This window comes from Malurus melanocephalus, unplaced genomic scaffold (genome assembly GCF_030028575.1).
Source record: "Malurus melanocephalus ecotype Western Australia unplaced genomic scaffold, MMel_1.1 scaffold_191, whole genome shotgun sequence".
NCBI lineage: Eukaryota > Metazoa > Chordata > Aves > Passeriformes > Maluridae > Malurus > Malurus melanocephalus.
The window spans coordinates 892,367-915,924 of record NW_026623423.1 but is presented as its reverse complement, the minus strand read 5'-3'; the positions used below and the strand labels follow the sequence as shown (position 1 = coordinate 915,924).

Below are 23,558 nucleotides of genomic sequence, written 5' to 3'. Positions count from 1 at the left end.
AGCACTCTGATACCACCTGAATGGTACTGCAAATAATCTTGCTAACTTGTTGAGATCTAACCTGCAAAGATTGTGCATTGAGCTGAAGGTTACAGTAAAAGGAAAGTGTTGAGTCTTTTACATGGGCAACTGAAAACCAAAAACATCTGTTTTTTATAAAACACATTTTCAAATTACTAATTTTCAAATGATTCTTTAACTGGAAAACTTAAAACTTGTAAAGTGAGAATAGAAAACTTGCTTGGCTTCTGACAGAGGGAAAATATATGAGGAGATTTGCCTTAGGTTTACTGCTAGAAGGCATGTCTAGATAAAACCCCAAAAGCTAGATGAGATCTGTTTGGCATTAGCAATGTCCCAGGCATAGCCAGGTCCCTCTCAAAAACTCTAATTTTCTCTTATTTCATTGCAGGAGGAAGGGTAAAATGAGGGATGACTGGGAAAGGGCAAGCCAAAATCACTAGTCATGCATCACTAACAGCAGCTAAGAATATTACCACAAATTATTTCAGGATAGGTGCCTGCTGTAGAAGCAGACAGAGCCATCTGAAACACACAGCAGTTTTGTGCATTTCAAGTAAGAGCAGTGTTTTCCCACCAGATTAACTGTATTGACTTTTTCATCTCTTTTTTTAATTAATACAGTCAGACCCATGCTTGTCTGAATTATGCAGACTAAAAATTCTAGGGAAAGAAGAGAAAGATGAGATATAATCCACTTTACTGCAGGATTGCTACTCAGCAGCCATGGCCAGGACATGACCCACATAAACCTGGGTTTTGTATCCCATGAAGCCAACTTTCAGCTGTCACTTTGTAGTATAGGCTATTTACAGCAGAAATTACATGTCCTYATATGTTTGAAAACTCCTCATGTACACAGAGATGCCCCCTCACTCCAACAAGTGTTAGCAGTCTCTTTGACACGGTTGGAGTTTCACCTGCTTTCTGTTCCTCAGCACTGTGCCTGCAAAGCAGACACAAGCAGAGCAGAACAAGACTCCCTGGGGCATTGCCATGCTGCACTTAGCCTGGGTAGTTCTGGAATTGAAGAGATTTTACAGTGACTTCGAGAGTGCCCCTTTGCTCACAAGGGTCCTCACAGAAAAGGAGCCACCCATAAAGGCCTTGTGCAACTTCCATAAGATTTTAGGCCAATTTTGGAGACTGGCATTGTATCACCTCATCATAGCATCCCACCCATTACATGATTCTGGCAGATGAGTTGAGAAATCTAGGCACAAGCACCAAAGAGCTTGAATTAYACTGAAATAGAAGCGTACAGATCCAAATATTGAACCACCATGTTCTGCAAGAGTAGCTTGTCTCCTGTATATCAGTGCCCACAAGAACATGCATGGAGCAGCACTGAAAAAGGATCACTTCATAATTTGAATTCCCTTTGAATAAAGGAATTCCTTATGAATAAGATGTTGCTTTGGAAGAGAGAGAGGATAGGAAGAGAAGGGCAGAAAAAACCCAGAAGGTAATGAAAACTCAGCTCATAGCCTGAACCAGTATTGCAACATGGCTCTGAGAAACATGTACAGAAAAACACATCTGGGCAGCAGAACAGTATTTATGGCGATGAGCTGATAATGTTTTAATTGCTTCCTCCTGTTCACAGAAAAAAAGGCTTTGTAAGTACACAGGATACATCCCTGATATCTTCTCCTTGCAGGAACAGTGCTTGGGACGCTGTGTTTCTGGTTCATTAACACAGACTGGAGTTAAAACGGCAACATTTGTGTTATCAAGTAGATGATTATTGTTWTGTTCTGCGTTAACTTCCAAAGGAACAGTAAAAAATAATTTTAAGAAAGTGTAAATTCTTTTTTCTTGTCTTCTTTTACCAGAGACCAGAGCTGGAATTTGGAAAACTTTTTGAAGCTGTTTCAATTTCCTAGTGTGCTCTGACTTTAGGTCCTGTAAGAACAGTGTGCCTTCTGGAACCATGCCATTACAAGGGTATGTGGTCAGTTTGGAGTATTTTTGTAGGACAGAATGATTTGATGAATTTCTAGTGTTTGTTTTGGCTCAATTCTTCATAAAGRTTTGGCCAGAAAAGTCAAAGAGAAGGAGTTAGCTGGGACACTTAAACTCTATATCAACAGCTGGTATCTTAAACAGCATCAAAAACTGACTGCAGAGAGGATGAAAGCTCTCAATAGTGCACAACCGATCTGGGATAACCTCTGAATGTAGACTACAAAATGGAGGAAATAAGACAATTCCTGATTTTGCTGAAGTTCAGATACTTTGGCTGATAGAAGAGCAGTAAAATACTAGAATTTCATGCAGTGTCTACACACATTTATCTGGCTGTGTACCAGTACCCATTGGCTTAACCTCTTCACACCACCTGTCTGACTTGMAGAAAGATTCTGGGATCATGCAAAATCTGTTACAGAGGGTTTGGGAGCAGCAGTGATCTCAGGATATGTGCAGGTGAATATGGGGATGCCACTGCTCAGGAAATCAGATGCAACATTTACTCCTGCACTGCACTTCTGAAAAAAACAAAACAGCTTTTACAACTGCTGGTTGCCAGTAAAGTATAAGCATAGCAGCATAGCACTTCCATTACACATYCTAGTTGTGTCCAGCACTCAAAAGGAGTATTTCCGTGTCTTGGGGGGTTCTTTTTAACCCATGCCATCTTTGTTTCTTCCATTCTTGTTTTGCGCGTAGCATTCAAAAATTAAAAATTATGAATTTTTTTTTTTTTTTTAATGGGGTCACGCCACCCCCTTGGCCCTCACCCCAGTACCAGGGATATCACGATAGTTGAAAGCCAGCCCAAGGCTTCCTGCGAGAATTGGAGGGCAGACAAGGAGAGCTCCGCCTTTTAGAGACACTCTGGCGATTTCGCCAACCAGGCAGCGTGGTGTCTCTAAGCAGAGACACAGTTGCATATCGGGTTTGCCTGTTTCTTTTTCCTTCGGCACTTCGACTGGGTTTACAGTGGCTCGTTTTCTCTGCCCCCTTGCTATTTGGGAGCCCAGAGCCCGTGCRTGCCGTGTTGGAATCCGGGAGCAGGAGCACCCCATCCCCTGCCGAGAGCTGCCCCGCCTCTGCACAGCCTCACCCAGTGACCAGCCACCACCGCTGCAGAATTCCTGCGACTTGTTGCCTGCTACCCCGGGTGAGCCAGCCCTGCCGTTCCAGCTTGCTGGTCTGAGGTCCCTGCTATGGCTCATTCCGCCATCCACCGCGCCCGCCATCACCGCGTGAGGGAGAGCGAGCTGGCCTCACGCCACAGCGCCCCCTGCCGGCGCGGAGGAATCACCGCCCCCGCCCCGCGCCCCTGCCGGCCGTGAGCGGAACTGCAGCGCAGGGGAGRGCGGGGACGGGAGGAGCGGGCTGGCGCTGGCTTTGAGCATTGTTTGTTGTTGCTGCCGTTATTGTTGTTTGCTTGCCTTGTTACACACACTAGAAAAGAACTGTTATTCCGTTTTCCATATCTTTGCCTAAAAGCCTCCTAATTTCAAAGTTACTGTAATTCGGAGGAAAGGGAGGTGATATTCTCTGTTCCAAGAGAATGTGGCAGACACCTTAGCAGACACCTGTCTTTCAAACCGAGACATGCTGATAAAAGTTTAAACTGACAATGCATACTTAATAGCATATTTAGTTGTGCTTAGCCCAGTATACCTCTAAGGCCAAATACAGTTTCCACCTGTGGAAAAAAAAAAAATCTGCTAAAAGTTCAAGTCCATTCTTGTCCACTGAGATGCTAGTGTTCCATTGCAAAAGCTCCAAATGGGACTCAATATGCAAAGCCRTCTGATGTTCCTGATTCCTACAATTTCACTTGTGCAATTCTTCAATGCTTTGGATACTTCAGGCTGGACAGCAGGGCAGGGTACATGAAAGAATTCAGTTCATAAGAAGTATCTATGTAGAAATACCATTTTCTGTCTAGCATCCAGCCATAGGAATCCCAAAGTCTTTGTGTTTTCTGGTCCCTTATCGTGGCAAACCAGGCATCCTTGGCAGAGAAGACAAAACAGAACAGAAGAAGGTGAGTAGTTATTTTGTGTCTTTTCTCATAAATTAAAAAGCAGCAAGACTGCCTTTCTCTGTGTGATTTTAGCAGCTTTATTTACATATGCTGAACACAGCTAGTAAACAACTCTGTATCACATTGAAACACTACTGAGCAAAAGGAGGCAGAAAAACAGCAGTTAGAAAAGAAAGTGTAGTTAGTAGAAGGCCCTTACRTGTACCAMTGTACTAATTTAATATTTGAACATSTATGCATCACAGTTCCATATATGTCTACTGATGACCAAGCAACTAATATASATAAATTTTGCACCACCATCATACTTAGAAGTGTGAGGCAGAACCGCCAAACCTGCAAGGAGCTAGTGTTGCATGTAGTGGGTTGCCCAGCCTTGGTGAAGACACATCCAAGCAAAGTAAARCATTCCTTAAATGGATGAAGCCTGTTAGGAATAGCATTGAAACAAGTTAAAAACACAGTCCCAGTGGGCTTTCAGTAGCTCACAAAACGGTGAAAAAAWTTTGAGGAGATTGATGGACTGTCTCCTAATGTAACAGTTTTAATGCTCAGTAGCTCTGTTCTAGGGTGTCACTGTTCAGTTTAGTGGTGAAACATCTCCTGCTCTGTTCCAGACACTAACCCTTGTTACAGTGGCAGGGAGAGGAACCACATGAGGCCACACAACCATCTCTTTCCTATTTCAGAGGATTTTATGACTTCTACACACAAATTTTATCATATTATTATTTCATGTTGGGAAAATCCATCAATTTCACTGTTTATCACTGTGGCTTATTCAGTGGCCTAATTAGCTGTGAGAACTGGGTCTCTAATCCCTTGTCTGGCTCTGACCTTGAATGACTTTGGGTAAGCAAATTTTTATTTCTCATGTAGATTTTCATCAGGAAGATACTAATGGTGAATTTTTCTCCTCATGGCTTTAAAGGAAATATCACCTATTAATTCTTCCTATGTACAGGAGAGAAAAAATAAGAAACCAATTACAGTAGGTTCCTTCCTTTGAGACAGAAAAATTCATCCACACCAGAATTTTATAAACCTAAATGAAATCCTTCTTTCTCATTCTGTCTGTGGAATAACAGCAGTTGGGGTTGAGAAATGGTATTCAAAACCAGGACAGTATAGATTATTAATTTTTAAGCTAATGCTAAGAAAATTATATTGTCTACTGGTGACCATGACCTTGTAAAGGACATTCATAATTCTATTATGTACCTCTTTGCACATACAGRCAGAGTTGTCACATACTCATCACTGAGAGCCTGGTCATCTTATCTTTGCAGTATTTGCTTTATTTGCAGAGGAGATAATCAGCAAAATTCCCACTGAAGCATATAATGCAGGTGTCTTTTACATACTGCTGCACATGCAGGCATATTCTAACATAATTTTAAAAGTATCAAGGCTGTTATCTATACTGTCTCCTTGTGTACAGATAGTGGCCTTAAGGCAAGAAAACAGGAAATAATAACAGGATTACAGTTTTAATTTTGGACTCAAGCCTACAAAGCTGGAAAAGAGGCCACAGAAAAGGCATCATGTGCACTCAAGGGATATCTGTCTGAATAATGAGGAAAGTTTATTGAACTGTTTTTTAACTGAAGTGTGGAGAAACAAGATGATTAGATCAGGGACCTCCATGACTAAAGACAGAATCTTCCAGGTCCCACTGAAATACCTGGCATGCAGTCTGTATTTCACATCAGATACATGGGGAGAAGCTCCCGTGGGAGGTCACTCTTCTGGAACAGCATAAAACCTAACACAACCAAACACAGCATCACAGTGGTCTGAGTGAGGTAAGTTACCTTCAGGAGGAGCCACAGTCCCTCAGAAATGAAATATCTCTAGACAGCTGAGTTACCAGCTTGCAAGTTAGCTTGCTCGTCTATGGACTGAAGGGGAGCAACTGATGGTCTGTATTTTGTGTCTGGGTATAACAATCACAATTTAAATTTTAAAACATTGATGGCAAAATAAATTAATAAGACACGTTACTCACTGCTCACTGTGCACTGTTGGTGTGAAATGCTGGCAGGATAGGTACAACTTCGTTGCCAAAACTATCTCAGAGACACTGCTTTCATAGTTTGGTAGTAGGTATCATGACAGCTGCAAGTCGCTCTTCAATTTCTTGTCATCTGTGGTGTACTTCTTGCAACCTCCTTGCATCGTCATTGACTCTTTGCCTGCTTTCACAAGCAGTGAAGTCATTGGCTCCCATTAGTCAAAATCACCCCCAGTTTCCCTTACAGCTTATCCAATTTGCRGGTGTTGCTTGCTGCCACTGAAAATGTTCACAACCCACAGGACTTTCAGACTTTTAGATTCAGGTTATCTTCTCAGGAGGCACCGTTTATGAAACTGCATGTGGCTAAAGGAAAGTTGGCAGTGAACCAGGTAGTCAGAGCACCAGGAACAAAGGGTGCACACACATGTAAGGGTGTGAAGCACAGGCTGTATAATACAATTGACATGGGAGGGAGATGGTGCCAGGAATGAGGCTGGCACTTCCTCCTTTCCACACTTACTGATTCACTCCTGCCTTTCCCAGCATTTTAGGTTGCTCTAGAGTGGCCATCATGGCCTTTGAAACAAACTGAGAAGATATTTCAACAACATAAACATGTAAGAATCGTGGGGCTTGGGCAGACATATGGGGGCTGTGGTGTAAGACAGCGGAGAAGATGGATGTGTTTCACTGGCAAAGGGAAAAGATGAAGGAATGCCATGAGCACAGTAGATGGAAAACTTAAAAGGAAAACAAAGGTAGGTGGGAACTAAGAAAGATGGTCCTATTATCATGGATGCAATCTAGGGAAAGGCCAGGAAGTCATATTAAGAAAGGCAGCACAGAATCAAAATGCACATTATGTGCCCTATGCAGCTGAACCAGGGAAGGAACATAGCCATGTTGCAAGCCTTTCACTCATTTCAAGACTGGCCCACTTCCATGAAGTGGCAAGAAGCCAACAATGATGGGACGAAAAGTCCTCATGGTGTGGACAGACCAGACACTGATCTGGAATACAGGGCCTTGAGGGGGAAGCTGTATGAGAAGTGGCTGAGGCCCATGGGTCTGYTCAACCTGGATGAGGGGAGACCTCATTGCAGTCTACAACTTCCTTGTCAGGAGTAGTGGAAGGGCAGACACTGATCTTTTCATCTGTGATGACCAGTGACAAGACCCAGAACTACATGAAGTTTTCTCAGGGGAGGTTTAGGATGGATATTAGAAAACGATTGTTCATCTGGAAGGTGGTTGGGCACTGGAAACAGGCTCCCCAGAGAAGTGGTCACAGCACCAAGCCCTATAGAGTTCAAGAAGTGTTGCAAAATGCTCTCAGGCACATGGTGTCATTCATGGGGCTGTCCTAYGCATGGCCAGGAGTTTGACTTGATGGTCCTTGTGGAGCCCTTCCAATTCAAGCTATTCTGTGATTCTGAGTGTGACAACGGGCGGCACTCCGTRGGCATCCTTCTTACAGAGCTGAAGCCTAACTGGAGGACACTTCTGGAAGTCCTCTGCAGGCCTGACAAAGTCAGAACGGGGAAAAAAAAAAAAAAMCAAAAMCCAAGACTCCAGCCCTGTGCCTGGAGTCGCAGCTCCCCAAACCTGGCAAAACGAGTAACGCGATCAGTGACGAAACGCTGGCTCGGGGCATGCGCCCAGCTGCTTTCTCCCTTTCTTTCCCCGCTCCTTTTACATAAAAAAAGCTGATTAATGCGTGTCCTTCGGGTCAGGSCAGTGCTGGGTCCCGTTACCTCGGCCGCTTCCTTCCCCCGGGCGGAGCCCGCCTTGGCCCGGCAGCCCGCGCGGGAGGGCCGCCGCCCTGCCGGGGAGTTTCCTCTTCCTCCAGCAGCGCGGCCGGGGCGGGAGGAGGAGGAGGAAGGGGAAGGGGCAGGGGCCGAGGCCGGCAAGTCTCCAGCGCGGCCGCCGCCGTCGCTGGTGCGGCAGGGGCGGAGCGGCGCGGGAGGCGGCGCCAGCGGCCGGCGGGGCCCGGAGTCACCGTGTCACGGCGCCCGGGAAGCCGTTGCCGCCGGATCCGCCCCCCGCAGGGCGAGCGAGGAGGCAGGAGGAGGAGGAGAAGGAGGAGGAGGGAGGCCGGCTCCTCGCCGCCTCTTGTGTTTTCGCCCCCTTCCCGGCCCAGCCCCGGCCCCTCTCCTCTCGCACCGGGGCGGCGGCGGGGGGCGAGGCCGCAGCGGCGCCCGAGCTGCCCGCGGGAGCCCCGGGACGGGCCTGGGCCGCCGCCTCCGGACTAGGATGTCCCGACATGAAGGTGAGCGGCGCGGGGCACCCAGGCCGCTCCCGGTGGCGGCGGCGGGGCCCGGCCCGGCGGCCTTGGGGGCCCATCATCATCATGGCGCCGCCGGGAGTGGGGCCCGGGGCCCGGCGGCGGAAGGAAGAAGAGGCCCCGTCGGGCGGGCCGCGCTCTGCAGTGTCATAGCGGGGGAGGCCGGTACGGCCCGTTCGCCGCGCGGCCTCCGTCGGGCGGGGCCGGGGCCGCAGGTACGGCCGGCGGGGGGGCTGTGCCGCCCCGCTCCTCCGCCCGAAGGACGGGTGGAGGGAGGTGCGGCGGGCCCGGCCGCCGTGGGTGGGCGGTGGCGCGGGGCCGCCCTGCCGACGTGTCGGCCGCCGCCGCGGCGGGTCCYGGCCCGGCTCCGCGCCCCGGGGCGCCGCTGGGTGCTGGAGGAGCGGGCCTGAGGCCGGGGTGTGGGGCAGCCTGCCTGGCCCTGCCAAGGGGTGGTTTGTGTGCTGGCGGCCCCGGGATCTTCCCGTTTTCCCTCGGTTTTGCTTTGCGGCAGAGGAGGCCGGTGCTGGTGTAGTAGTAGCATGTTTTGAAAGGCCGCCGGAGAAACGTGTTCTGTGTGCTGCTTGCCTCTGGTGCCGTTGTGTTTACTGCCGTGGAAGAGTTCGGTGGGTAGTTAGTCAGAAGGAGCAGGGTGGAGGAAGAGATGGAAGCTACGAAAGGAATTTCTATGGGAAGAAGATGGGAGTGTGAAACCAGGAGAGAAAGTTACTCGGTATTTTCTGCGCTTGTTTACCAGCGGGTATAGTRTTTGGACTAGTATTCTGTAGAACCAGGGTTTGTCATCTGAAAAGGTAACTTTCTGCCATGTTGGGAACTTAATTGAGTACTGTCTCCATTTTCTCTTATCTAATTTCTCATTTCTCTTTTTTTCCCTAATCTTAAGGGATTTTGACAGAAACACTGTAGGAGAATTCAGTATTTGTGGCTCATACTGCTGACTTCTAGTTAGTAACTTGAGTTTAGGCAATGTTGTATATGTGATGGATTTTTGGTGTGTGTCGCAGTATTTTGCAGACTTCATGTTTGTGCAAGTACATGTGCATCTGTATCCAAATATTATCTTACCTGAATCCACTAGCTATTTTTGGGTTTTGCTTGTTGAAGTTAAAACTTAGTAGGAGTGCTACGTTCCCCCCGCACCTTCATGTTTTCCCAAGATGGCAGATTTTTTTTTTATGGTTAAAGAAGCAGTTTTTAACTGACATTAAATGATCATTGATCACAAAGTTGTTATTGGTAGTGGCGTAGTAAGATTATGCAGTCTGTAAGTACCTACTGTAATGCATGTTTCCAAAATACTCTCTTTAAAGTACAGTAGTAGAATAGAGGCTTTTCTAGCTTGAACGGGTGAAAATTATGGAAGTGTTATCGTAATGATAAGTGATATCATGTGCTGTTCCTTTGTGGTTTTCAGTGATAAGTGCATGGACTATTATAAGAAGTGGTGATGTGTGCTAGAAAGACATTCCAGCCCTGTCTTTTTGTTAAAATAGAATTTGAAAGTAGTTTTTCTTGTGTGTTTCTTAYGGAGACTATAGCATGAATTTTCCTTTTAGTTTTTACATTGTTTGTAGCAGGGAAAATTACATTTCTTCTCTTAGATATTATTTTTTATTTTTAGGAGGAATGACTGTAATGAAACCGGGCTTAGTATTCTCTTTCCAATGCAGATTCATCAGTGATTGTTCTATTTAGACATGCCTAGTTAGAAAAAAGGASATAATTGCCTAATTAATTATGTAATTGGTAAGCGAGTGTGAGTCTTGGTAATTTTGGATCCTGGGTGTAGACTTCKCAGGTGTGTATGTGAAGAAACAATGCATTCCGTGAAACCATGAGAACACTGTGAGATTAAAAATTACATCTACCACTGTATCCTTGTGGTATTTTTTTAAGCTAGTCTGTCTCTTAATTTCTCAATGATTCTCCTCTTATTTCATACTTCATGTGTGCTTTTTAGGCAACTTTAGTTGCAGGGGTGGAATAAGGCATACTAGTATGGGAGGCATGGTTTTCCAGCTTTATGGAGGAGAGATTTGGGGACTTGATTTTGCTAGAACTTTTTAAATCCATAGAAACTATATATTCAAAAAGAAAGGTAATTCTTGCTTCAGATCTGTACAAGGTTATTCACAGCTGACAGTTTTTAATCTAATATGACTAATTTGGAGATAGCTGTCTTGGAAGAATATGGTATAGGGAAAAAGAAAGCTTTAATTATTTTTATGTGACATTTTTCTGTGTGTTTCCTTTAAAATGATCCATCCACGAAGTTACAAACAAGATTTATTGMTATTTCATGACAGAATCTGGATGCTGTATCAGTTTTTGGGTGGAAATGTATTTGGATGTGTAAATGCTGGAGAAGTTAGAATTCTAAARGCTTGGAACTTTAAGTAGGCTATAAAGCAAATTATGGAGATTTACGCTTACTTTCCATTGGGATTTCTTGACTGTTTCTTGGTGTAATAATCTSTGTGTAACAGTTGTTTGGGGTTTTTKGGTCAGTTGGTTTTGTTGTTTTTTGTTAAAAGGGAGATTTTGTTAGCATTCACAAAAAGTTTCATCATAACCTGACTTCACTGTCCTCTCATTTCACACGTTAGTTCCAGAGTCCTGTTTCTCTGATATCCAGGAAAATAAACAACAACTMGAATTTGAATTAGTGTTGCACTTTTGATGTGTTTATTCAGTGTTCAAGAGACTTCCTTGGTAATGCTGTCAAGAGCTAAGTATCTCTCACTATTGCTAGTCTCTTCTACTTTTTCAAAACCATTATTTGTGATACGGTGTTAGGAGGCTAGCTKTGCCTTTGGTTTTGTAGACTGCTACATGAGGTCATTCCCTGGTCTTGGATTTCATGTTCCCTTTATAGGAGTAATACTCTGTGGTTTTCTGGGTTAGCCCCTCTGTGGAGAAATATGTGGTGGTATAGTATTTGACAATCTACAAGGAACAGGTAGGTAATTTTTTTTAAGCTCTGGAAAGTTTACCAGAAGGTATTTTACTTATTACAGATTATGTGTTTTTGTGGACATGTACCAGCAGTGCTTCTCTCATTTGGTAGTAGACACCACCCAGAACAGCAAAAATATCAAGAACTGCAACTTCCAGGAATATGATTAGAAGCCCTTTTTTGCAACTTGTTTTGTGGAATTTGGCCACAACAGAACTACTCATCTGGCTTCAGATTCCCTACAGCTGGCATCTCCATATCATCTCCATCTCCATGGAGTCCTGGTTCCATATCACCTGCATCACTTGTTTCTCCATTTCTCATGTCTGCATCCCACTCCTAGATCCAGTTCCAACCTTTTCTTCTTACTCTTACTAAAGGATGTAATCTTTAAGCTKCAAAGAGCTGTCAGCAATGCAAGTTGTGGTGGTTTTTGCATGTGCCCATTTGTCAGCATTTCAGCAAAGGTCTGCAGTTAATCCTAGGCCTACATAATTAAATTGTGAATGGATGGTGGTAACACAGCTAGGAAGGGAGGGTGTGACTGTCGGGACCACATGACCTTTCCACATACTCTTCACTGGCTTAAAACTCTTTTTACTTCAGGGACCCGGTGTGTCTATACTCCTTTTTGTGTACATAAATGTGATGCACAGAGAAACTGAAATGAAGTGCTAATTTGTAATAGTAGGATAAATAAGTAAATCTTGAAAAAGAATGCWTGTAACTTGGTCTTTGAAATTCAAGAGATCGTAGTTACAGTTGAACAAATATCAGCCATGTGAAAACCATTAGTGTAAGAGTAATTTTAGCTCCAGTCTTCTAGCTGTACAGTGAAAAGATTGTGACTCTGGGCTGGTGACATTTTCTGTATGGTCACAATACAAAACATAAAACTTAATCTGAAATACACTTTTTAGAAACATTAAAACCAAGAGTAATTTCTGCATTTTGTAATTATGCAACAGYTGTGTCACATTTGAGCTGCATAGGGGTACTACAAACTTCTGTCATGACAAATAACACTCAGCAGTTGATGCATAACAATGCTTCTTATAGTGCCAGTACAAAATTGCCACAAAATGCAGAATTAATTAATTTTGCATGTAAAACTTCTAATTCACGTAACAAGACTACATATTTTTAATAGAAAGTACACAAGATATGGTGTTGGTGAAGTGTGGCGTGTAATAATGAAAGGTGCATCTGTGAGACCAGTTACAACTTGCTGCCTTCTGATGCTTTGCTTGCCTCTTCTCCAAACAAGTAGTTTGCTATTTCACAATACAGAATAACAGTAAATTGTTTTGTACATTGTTGCCACTTGGATYTGTGTTGTGGAAAGTAAATCCAGATTAAGTTAAGCATGTAACATAAAACAGTGATTTTTTTTTTAATTTGTACTAGTATTTGAGTCTGACTAAGTGTGTTCTAACTGTATATGCGAAGTGTTTTGTTCTCTTGTTAGTTTTGCTCTATGGTAGCATATTAATGCATCTAATTACAGATGTAGTGCAGTGTCTAAAAATGAGTTAGTGTGACAATTTTACTAGTGAGAGCTGTGTTTAGAACACAAAAAATGTTAATGTTAGTTGTAAACAGCTGCAAATGTGATTAGAAATATTTGATCACAGTAGCTTGCTTTTTTATTAAACTGTTGTTTGATTTCATTAGGAAACTAAAACATCATTTAATAATAAAAATAGCTGGAAGCATAATTACTTATTTTAACTGACAAGATACTGGCTGTATGGGAACTAGGTTTTTAGCTTTTAAAAAAGGGTTGTGGCTCTGGTTTAGCAAACTGTGTGAACCGAGATGCTGCTGTTCCTGAAGAGTCTGAACAGGGACCTCCAAAAATGTTTGTAAAGAGAGACTGTTTTTTTCTCTCAGATCTTTATAAAAAGTAATGACACTGATCATGGGAAATGAGAGAAAAAGATTAGATTCAAATTATCGATGTTGAAAGTCTAATAGTCTGTATCTTAAGCAGGAAAACTGGATCAGAACTGAGATACTTTTAACATTATTGGGTAGGGGTGAACAGAGAGGACAAATGGTGAAAAAGCTCCTTCTGAATGTTGATTTGAACAAGATGGCATTCAGGAGAAATTGATAGAGCCATGAAAATTGCTTGAGTGGTGGTACTGGAAGGATAAAATCTGTACATGTTAAATGAAAAGAAAGCTTTTCAAATACTTTGACACGTTTACGTTACTAATAACATTTGGGGGAGAGTTGTTGGTGTCACTGTTCATTGTTGTATCTAGATTGTTTTGTTACTTCAGTTACTGTTAAATACAAAACCAAAGCAGTGACTAATACAAAAAGTATTAATACATTCAAGAAACTGCTGGACACAGCARCATATTTGAAGAACGTTGCTCAGGAATTGGGATGCACCAGAATTTGGTTGCAGAGACAGCAATAATTCAAGCTTGTTTGTGTATCTTAATTTTGTACACAGCTGTATTATCCAGTATTATCTACTCCATACCACCATGCATCGCTTAGGGTGTGCAKGAGGGTTCTTTATGTTAGACTACTGCTTAGTGTTTGAGAGTATACAGCAAATGAGCAGATAGAGATGTTATAGAAAGGAAGGATGGTTGATGTGTTGACAGTAGAGCTTTGTTGTGGAAAGGTGGATCAACTGTTCTGTCCTCTGTTACACAGCTCATGTGAACTGCTAGATAAGTAAGTTTGTCAAGAGTTCACAGGTGGCTGTTAGCTGTTTGTTTTTATGAAGACCTAGTTTGGGATTTTGGGATCCATTCATTCATACCTGCAGTAACTGAACAGTGAGCTTTGAAAAAAACATTTAATTGTAGAAAATCAAGGAGTCTTTAAAATCCATCCTTTGGCATCTCAGATGGGTGACTGTGTTCAGTGGAGTTAGARTTTTATTCATCACATGTGTGGTTTCTATTTCAAGAGAAGGGAGATAGTGCTTAGAAGTATTGTTAATACATTCATATTTGTGCTGCACTGAAATACTGTAGAGARCAGGCTTGCAGAGAGAAGGCAGTGAGAACTCCACAGTCAGTGCAAATTTCTTTGAATTGTGTGAAAACKAAGGGATTAGACTGACCAAGGAGAACAAAATAAACAGGGACTTCRTTGTTTATTTACTGAACATCGTATGTGCTGGTGCTGTTAATAAGGTAATATTTTTTAAGAAAGTATTATAATTGTATAAGATTACATTTTTAATAGATTCTGACTCTTCATTGAAGCTAGATATACATTTATTTTAATGTGAGTAAGGCAGGATGCTTTCATGGGTTTTGTTCCTGGAATCATTTGGACTAAATCCTCCACGTGCAGTGTGTTCTCTACTCTACAGGATTCACAGCAAGTGAGTAGATTTGGTAGCGGTAGTTCTGGAGATGGAGACATAATGGAGAACGGGTGTACAAAACTTAACTGTAGGCAGAAATGTTCCTCACTCATACAGAAACATTAACATCATTAAGGTACTGTGAATAGTTTAGAAAACTCAAGCAGGGTGTTATTACTTACTGAAGATGTAAGGATGTGTGAGGGGGAATTACTGCATGGACAGAAATTGAAAAGGTGTTTGCCTCAGAAAGGCTGATAGAGAATCTGAAATAAAGGCATCACAGCATAAAATGTRATCTATAATCTCTCCCTTTTCACGTGCAAAAATAAATGTCATGAATTCAAGAGGGGGAATAAAATGGGACTCTTTTCATACACTGTGTAATGAGATTGTAGAGAATTTTTTACTGAATGTTTCTTGAGTCTCCTCATGTCCAACTTTGAATTTTATATAAAACTTTCTTCTCCAGGTATTTTAACTACTTCAGATTCAAATGTGGTTGTCAAGAATCTTAAATCTTAGGTTGCTTTCCCTGAAGCATCATTTCAGCACCTGGTTTGAATTTACTTCTACAGTTTACTACATATCTAGCCCTAATGATTATCCACCTTTTTATCTCAGTGTGGTGTTTTGACACMGTAAAGTAAGAGCATTTTGAATTCATGTGGAGCGTAGACTCAAGCTTGTTGGTTTCACTGTTTCAGGAAATAGGTGTAAATCCAGTGCTTCAGTTCAGCTGTACTTGAAAAGTTTTGTGTGGTTTATTGTCATTTACTAAGTTTAGAGGTGAGATCTGTGCCAAGTCGGAATTGTAAGGCAGCACTGTAACATCACAGAASCGTCAGAATTGTGTATCGGGGATATGTTCAGGTCATGGCTTGGGCTCTACCACTTGGAGTTACTTGTTCTAGTTTGGAATGAATTTTTAAGTATGAATAGAAAAAGTATCTATTAACTAGAGCCTCTGACATATTAGGAAAAAACAATTCCACCCTACCTGCCAGATTTGTTCTGAGAATGTAGTTTGAATGACTTGGTAGGGGGAGGATGGATTTACATGAGGGAAATTTTTATCTCCTTTTTGTTTTTAATGTTTAAATATTTTTTAAAAGATTTAGGCTTAGACTGTGATTTCCTTCTGTATGAGAATTCCTCTTTCTAATGCCCATTTCTCACCCTGCAGTGAATTTCATTTTTGTGTTATTTCTGTTGTGATTGCTTTATTTGGAACCTCTAGGAGACTGTCTCTCAAGGCTGCCTCATTTTGAGTTGCAGACCTGTGTACACCTTTTTTATTGCTATTAAACATGGCACCTGGACACGAGGGACAGTGATGTTTCTCTTATTTGCATATGGGATATCAGGTGTAGCATTTGTTTTCCCCAAAGGCAGTCAGGAATGTCTCCAACAGATAGAAATTAGTGGTCTTGTTCTCCATTGCAGTGAGTTTTATAGATGCAAGTCCATTCTTCCAAATTTTTTTATTCATTGGGACATTTCACTAGCATATATTGCTTGCGGCTATTGCTTCATATGACATCCTCATATTAGTTAAAATTTGTCTTTAGTTTCACATTTTTATCAAAATACTATTGATTCTGTTCTGCATTTGATTTCTATCATCCTACTGTCATCAGTGACAAAATCCAGCTAAAGAACAATAATASATTTTTAAAAATTTTTTTCAATACRTTGCAAAAGTAAAATGAAACAACAGACAGACTTCTAAAAAAATTATAACCGCATTTTTTTTTCTTACCTCAGGTCAGATTTGGTCTTCCCCCATCACTTCTGCCACTTCCTGGTGCCAGATTCTTTTTGGGAGGCAATGTTTCTTGTCTTGACTGACAAGAGGTGCTGTCTCTGGTAGGATGAATTATCTTCTTTGCTTTCTTTCTTTTTGTCTTTGATCTCTTACCCTATACCCTCTTACTTTGTTGTCACTATTCTTTCCCTTTCTATGCTCTCCCTCTCCTACTTTCCTCRTTTGAGTGCTCTCGGGTGGGATTTTCAACAACCCCTTGGTAAGCTGTAGACCCATGTTGCATTCAAGTGCAATTTAACATCTGAGAAATTTAACATTTGCCTCTRTAAGCTTCTTTGAAAAGCAGAGCTCTAGTGTTTCTTGGTGCACAGCTTGCTCTCACTTATTTCAGAAAACAGCTGTTACTGAAAAGGTTTTTAGGCAGCCAGTTACAGAGATGGATTTTTGTTAGTTAGCTGATGAGATGAGGTGYCTTTAGTAGTGAAAGTTTTATTGGGTTATGACTGATGTGTTCTTTAATTATTTCTTCAGCAGAGTTACAGTTTACAAGACTGGTCAGTAACAGTTCATTCCAACTGATTTACAGTTAGCTTGTTGATACTAAAGAAGCCAGTATTCTTGGCTGAAGTTGATTTTTAATGGCTCATTGTATGTGATTGTATTTACGCTAAAAAATTGAAAGGATGAGGTGAAATCTATGTATAAAYGGTGAGGAAATCAGCACAAATTAATGTGATAGATAAAAATTCCAATATTCATATTAGAGTTGTTATTTTAAACAATTTCCAAACCAATCTTCAGACCWACAGTTGCTTTCTGGATGCTTGTATAGGAGGAACTTCATGGCAGCTTCTGGAAATAAACACGTATGTGTGTGCCTAGAACAACATTAGAATTACTTGGCAGATGAATGGATTGTCGTGGAGGTGCGTGGTTGGAGACCAGTGCTTGTGAGCTGCTAAACAGGTGATATGCTGGGTAGTTGATAGTTATTCCAAGTGTCCTAGCTTCAGCAGCAATAGATCATACATGATTTTCAAGGTCAGCAATGTGTTAGGAAATAGTCATGTAAGGACCTCTTGYGTGATTGTCAGAAACTTCTGTCTTTATCTCCAAGTAAAATGATTCTGTTAAGAGTCAACATTCAGTTTTACTGGAAATGTATTTTTGCGTGTTTACCTCTGTGTATGTGTATTAGCCATGTGCATGCTCAGAAATCACCTGGAGTGAATTTTCAACTGCTGTGAGTCTTGACTAGTAACCTTTGTCAGTTGGACTTTCTTTCCAGACAGAATGAAATTAGCTCTGAATAAAAGCCGTGGTTTGGGCACAAAGGCTTTTCTGTGCTCAGGATACTATCATACCACTTCTGCTCAACAAAGCAAATGTTTGAATTATTGCAAATATTTGTATACACTTTTAATGTAAGCAGTAATGCTGAGATGAGCCTAGCACACATGGGATTTTTTTTTGTACAGCTTCTATGTGTATATCAGTATGCAAGCTGAGGTGTAGGTTATCTCTGCAAGTGGAAAATCTCTGTAGTGAGAAGCAAATGGTGATCCACTGATGAAGTGGGTCTCTGAGAGCCCCTTCACCAAGAGCAATAGTGATGCAACAGAGGTCACATCTGGACTGACATAGTGGTGCCACTGCAGCTTCCGAAGTTTCTTCTGATYTTTTCGTTACTTTCTGAGCGTGAATAAGCCCACTAACTCCAGCCCCTGAATTATTGTTAGTAGTTTTTACATGTCCAAAGTAGACTCTAAACCTAGTTGTGGAATAGGAGGTAAGTTTGGAAAAGGGATTCTAGGATGCCCTTGAAGACAGACATGTAAGCTTTGCAGAAGTAAGCTGTAGAAAATGCAGAGCTTTCTATGTCATGACTAAGCTTTTTTCAGTCTAAATGAGCATAAGATAGCTCAGATGATCTTAATTCCATACCTGTTTCCTGCTATCGTTTGTACTGCTCTGATAAGATGATAATGTCGAGAGTGTAGTTTGATCTCTGACTGTGCAGATGGAAGTCAGTTATTTATGTGGTTAACCATGACCTGTTGATTACATTAATTAGWTACCTTGCAGATTTAAGAAGATGGGAGTAGAAACTGAAGTGTCTTGACTCAGGAGTAGGTCACATACATTTTCCAGCTCTCTTCTCCCTTGTTTAATGTCAATTTTATAAAACTCCAAAGACAAATAAAAACCTRTTTGCCCTCCCTGAATTTAGAAAGAATGGATGCTGTGATCTGCAGGTATCACTTCCAAGGTTGTTTGCTATAAGGCCTGTGAAATGCCAGACAGGATCTGACAACATACAGTGTTCCTTATTCTGACTTTAGCAGAGAATACAGCTTGAGACTTTGCTATAGAAGAATGGCTTTATGAATGAATTAAAGATTCATGAGAATGCAAACTTAGCTTTATAGGGTAGATAATTGAATAATTGACTGGTATTAGTCCAATTTTTACTGGTAGAGGTTGTTATTGATGACATTCTTGTGCTGTTGCAAATTGCTGTCTGAAGTTTATTTAGAAACAAAGGATCTTAGAGATGTTAACACTCAAGTTTAACTCACGTCACATTAAAAAGTATAAATGGAGGATATTAAAAGGTAGACAATATTCTAACAAAATGTAAGATAATCCAAAACCTATTAAGTATTGGAGCCAGTTACTTTGAAGTGTCATTCTTACTATGCTTCAAAGCTCTGTTAGTATTTTGTTCCTGGACACACCTAAGAATTAAAGGAAAATGACCAGAAAGTGAAGAAATGGATTGTTGGGAATTGCATGCCAGAATACATTTATTTAGCCAAGAATTAAGTACTTCAAGGTGATAATTGAATGAGGTGCATTCAATTCAATTCTTAGCTTTGAGAAAATACCATGATGTGTCTCTTCAGARCAAATACTTCATGTCATTTACTGTAGGACACTCTTGTCATGCTTGCATTAAACGTTGTGTTGAGCTTTTTCCAAACATATTATTCCTTTTGTCTAATATCCTTTTTCAAAAATTATTGCTTTTCAAGAAAGCAGACACTTTATTAGCTTGTGKACTAAGACATTGCATTAAATGTCACTAATCGTAAGATGACATTGGCTGCCTGTTCTTCCGTAGTGCTGAGCATTTGGAGATCTTGGCAGTATACAGCAAATTTATAAGTCCATACTGTAGTTTGTTCCAGATAATTGAAAAACTCTAGAAAAGCTGCTGARACACAGGAATGCTTCAAAAATTAGAAACTCAGAGGAAATCTGATGACCTATATTCAGGATGGAGCAAGCCTTAGGGTTAAAGAAGACAAAAGAAAGTATGTATAATAGGATCCTTTCGTTTTCCTTCTGCAACAATTGTAGGCATCTTCTAATTGTACCCAAGAAAAATGGACTCACTATTGACTGTAGCAAGGCTCTAAGTTACAACGTTTGGGTTTGTTAGCTTTACTGAAAGATATCTGCAAATCAAAAAAAAAACCTTAGAAACCTCTTAGCCGTAAAATACATTAAATGTGGACAATATTTCAGGTGCATTGGAATACCTCTTTCATCCTGAAAAATTTTGTAGTCTGATAGAACTGTAAGCTTAGGGAAGGTAAGAAGTTCTGAGTTGCTTCTGAGTGTGACTTCTCTGCRGAGAGGTGAGTTGGCGAAGTAAGGTAGCTGCCAACTGTATAACGTGCCTGGAAGGAAAGTAGCTCATACTTATTGTATCTTGTAATAGCTCCCGTGTTGTAATAGTCCATAGAGAGCTCAGAAAATGTGTTGAGATAACAGCTGTCTTGAAGCTGTACCAGTACTGTGGACATCTGTTCAGCTGAACGAGCTGAAGGTGTCTCTTCATCCATGCACCCCAGTGATGTCACCTAGAAGACTGCCAAGGGAAATTCAAGCAGTATCAGGCTCATACCCAACCCCAGTTTACGGGTATCTGTAGACTAGGAGACTTGCTATATTTGTGGTTGCATGTTGGGCACACATCAAATTTCAGAATTCAACATAGTGTTCAGGGAGGCAGTCTTTAAGAACAATTTACATATTTAAAGATATTAACTACAGAAGATGCAAGTTTGGGATGAGTGATTTTGCTCGTTAACTTTTGWGAACATATAAAAGCTCCACAGTTTAGTGGGTGAAAATCGTCATTCTTTGTGGAATTCAAGCAGTCCAGTGGGCATTGGAGAACAGAGCTTKTAGGTTAGTCTGAAAATGTAAAGAAAAATCTTGTGCTTCCAAGAGGAAGAAATTGAGGTAAAACAGCTAAAATACCTCTCATATGTCCACTTCCTCCTACTTCATTATCTAGGTTTTACTCACTAATATCTTTGTATTACAGACTTCTTTAATATTAGATCRATTAAAAACGTTTTCAGTGAAGATCTGTCTAATTTGTTTGTTACAGATAATTGTTTCTTTATTTTTGAAATGCTKGTTCTTGCATTTTGTAACTGTAGCATGGCATTTGAGCCTATAGTAAGAAGCAGTGAGACCTAAGGGGTGTTTGAGCATCTCTCTCCTTTTTCATTAAATTGTGAATTGAGGTGTGTTTTAGTTATTTTAGTGAAATGCTGTATTATTGACACCTGGTTTATTTTGTGGTTCAGCAAATAAGGAAAAACATCTAAGTCTTGTTTAAGAAAATGAGCTAATTACATTAAAAAGACATAAGTATAGAAGACTCATGAACTGTGATCTGCAAATTAGTGATGAGTTTTAGTGTTTAGTGATAGATTAGAAATCTTTTAGAAAAATTATATGACATGTTATTTTCAAATAGGGGGATTAAGTTACAGATATGAGATGATTAGGACTGTCGGGGAAATGTTCCAGGGTATAATACTTTGACATCTTTGTTTCCTTATGCATGTGTGGTTTAAGGGGACAAGAAAAACAAAACTACAGGTCATAATGCTAAGTGAAACTCTTACTAATGAGGAAAACAAGGGGAAAGGTAAGATATTTGGTATGGCTGGAACATGGTTGAGTTGCCAGTATAGGGAACATCAGAGCAATGTATAAGGAGCCCTGCCAAGAAGAACTTGAGGATGTTGGTGGAAGAGAATCTGGACATGAAAGCCAGTTGTATCCTGGGCTGCATCCAAARCAGCGTGGGCAGGAGGGCCAGGGAGGGGATTCTGTCCCTCTGTGAGATGTCACCTGGAACGCTGCATCCAGCTCTGGGCTCACCAGCACAGGAAGGACATGAACCTGTTGGAGTGAATCCAGAAGAGGGACACCAAATTGATGAGAGGAATGGACCACCTATGTTATGAGGAAAGGSTGGGAGAACTGGGCTTGTTCAGCGTAGAAAAGAGAAGGCTTTAAGGGTACCCTAATTGTGGCCTTCTAATACCTGAAGGGAGCCTACAAGAAAGTTRGRGAGGGACTTYATACAAGGACAYGTAGTGCCAGGACAAGGGCAAATAGCTTCAAACTGAAAGAGGGCAGGTTTAGRTTAGATATTTTTAAACAATTCTTTTGAAGATGATGAGGTACTGGAGCAAGTTTGCTCAGAGAAGCTGTGGATGCCCCATCCCTGAAGTGTACAAGGCCAGTTTGGATGGAGCAATCTGGTTTAKTGAAAGGTGTCCCTGCCCATAGCAGGGAAGTTTGATCTAASTGATACTTAAGAAGCCTTCCAASCCCCTTCCAACCCAGACCATTYTATGATTCTTTGAATTAGGAARGAAGCCTATGCCATGAAAATTTGGAAAGAAGAGGAGGGAGGAATGGAACAAACTCAGAGGCTGATTGAAGTAGACAGGAAACCTTTTTTGCTTTAGGTTGCTGTATTTCCCACAGTGCTCTTCTGGTATAGCCTTCACATCATAAGCAATTACACTTTCTGGAGGAATGTTATCAGCCTGAGAAGTAATTCTAGGTGCCAGAGAATGGGAGGGAAAGTTCCCAAGGCACTSTGTTTATGTTCAGAGTAAGAAAAATGCTGTGAGAAAGCCCAGAATAGAATATTGCTGCTACTTAAGTGAATATATTGTAAGATTTTAACCTCCTGTTGCCCCTCTGTGTTGTGTTCAGAGAAACTTAATTGTTCTACAAGATGCTAGAYCTCTTGTGGTGTTAAGGAAAGAGAAATACCTTTTATGATACTGTGATGCCATCCAAAATGGTGATTTTGAAGGTGGTATTTAAGTCTGAAGGTGTTTTTGTGCTCCTCTCTATGATCTGAGTTGATTGGGAGGAATCTAGGTATGACTGCCTTGTATTAGGCACTGCTGTTTCATTTAATGAAGAGAAGAACCACTTGCTTTTATTTCCCTCCCTCTTCCAGCTGCTTTCTAGATGTGTTTTCCTGACCTGAAATGTGTATTTCTGGACCACTTCATGCAAGTCTTTAAGTCTGAGCTATTGTGAGACATATAATCACAAAGCATTACTGCTAGAACTGGAGCATTTGCTGCATGAAAACTTTTTTTGTTTCTCACTTCCAGCTCTTTGGTTCCCAGCCAATACTGCTTACTTTCTGCATTGTTACCTATGGTAAATCTTGGCTTTCCCCTGTCCCACAGGGTGAGAAAAGCTTGCCATCTGTGCCTATTTGGGTAATGTTTAAAAGGGCCTGGAGTGAGTTTAATAGTGCAAAAGGAGGTAAAGCTGAGTGTATTCCTTACACTAGAGCTATGCYTAAGGTGTATCTATAATTAAGTTATGCTGAGCTTCTCTTAGCCTCTGCCAGGTTTGTGGAGGATTTTTAGTCATCTGCCTGGGACAGTGGCTCATAGAAAAAGCATTCTTCAAACATGTTCTTTTCTCTGTTGAACTGGTCTGTGCTATTCAGTTATCTCCCGTGCCTAATGGGACATGTGTCTTATTCTCCTTGTGTGTTTCTTGCTTTTTTTTTTGCCACTCTTCCTAAATAACACTAATCCAAAATTCACAATGGTTTATTTTCTGAGAAAACTGTATGYTCATTCTTTTAGGGCTCAGTAGAGAAGTAGGTTTTTGTTTAATTTCTTTTTAGGATTTTAGTTTTCTTCATGTTTGTTACACCTGTAAAACTCATTTGTATGTGATGTACATTCCCTTAACCCAATTCTCTTCTCTTTTAGCTGGTGCTTTCCTGAGCAGTATATTTCTGTTGTCTCTCATCCTGAAACAAGCTCAGGAATATAGTTCTGTCCTAGTAATTT

General features: G+C 41.2%; 1 protein-coding gene and 1 long non-coding RNA gene across 2 annotated transcripts in view; one reads left to right on the top strand and one right to left on the bottom strand.

Annotated features, from left to right (window-relative positions):
* Positions 1-1,494: 1,494 nt before the first annotated feature.
* LOC130577725 (uncharacterized) lies at positions 1,495-7,558 on the bottom strand. Its single transcript, XR_008965802.1, has 3 exons — positions 6,033-7,558; positions 4,361-4,451; positions 1,495-3,991 (listed from the first exon to the last, which is right to left on the bottom strand). It is a non-coding gene; the product is annotated as an uncharacterized LOC130577725 (long non-coding RNA).
* Positions 7,559-7,754: 196 nt separating this feature from the next.
* Positions 7,755-23,558, top strand: part of KCMF1 (potassium channel modulatory factor 1) — a 43,053-nt gene continuing 27,249 nt past the window's right edge. The window contains exon 1 of the mRNA XM_057373256.1: positions 7,755-8,310. Coding sequence (XP_057229239.1) covers positions 7,755-8,310 — 556 coding nt within the window. The remainder of the gene's footprint in view (positions 8,311-23,558) is intronic.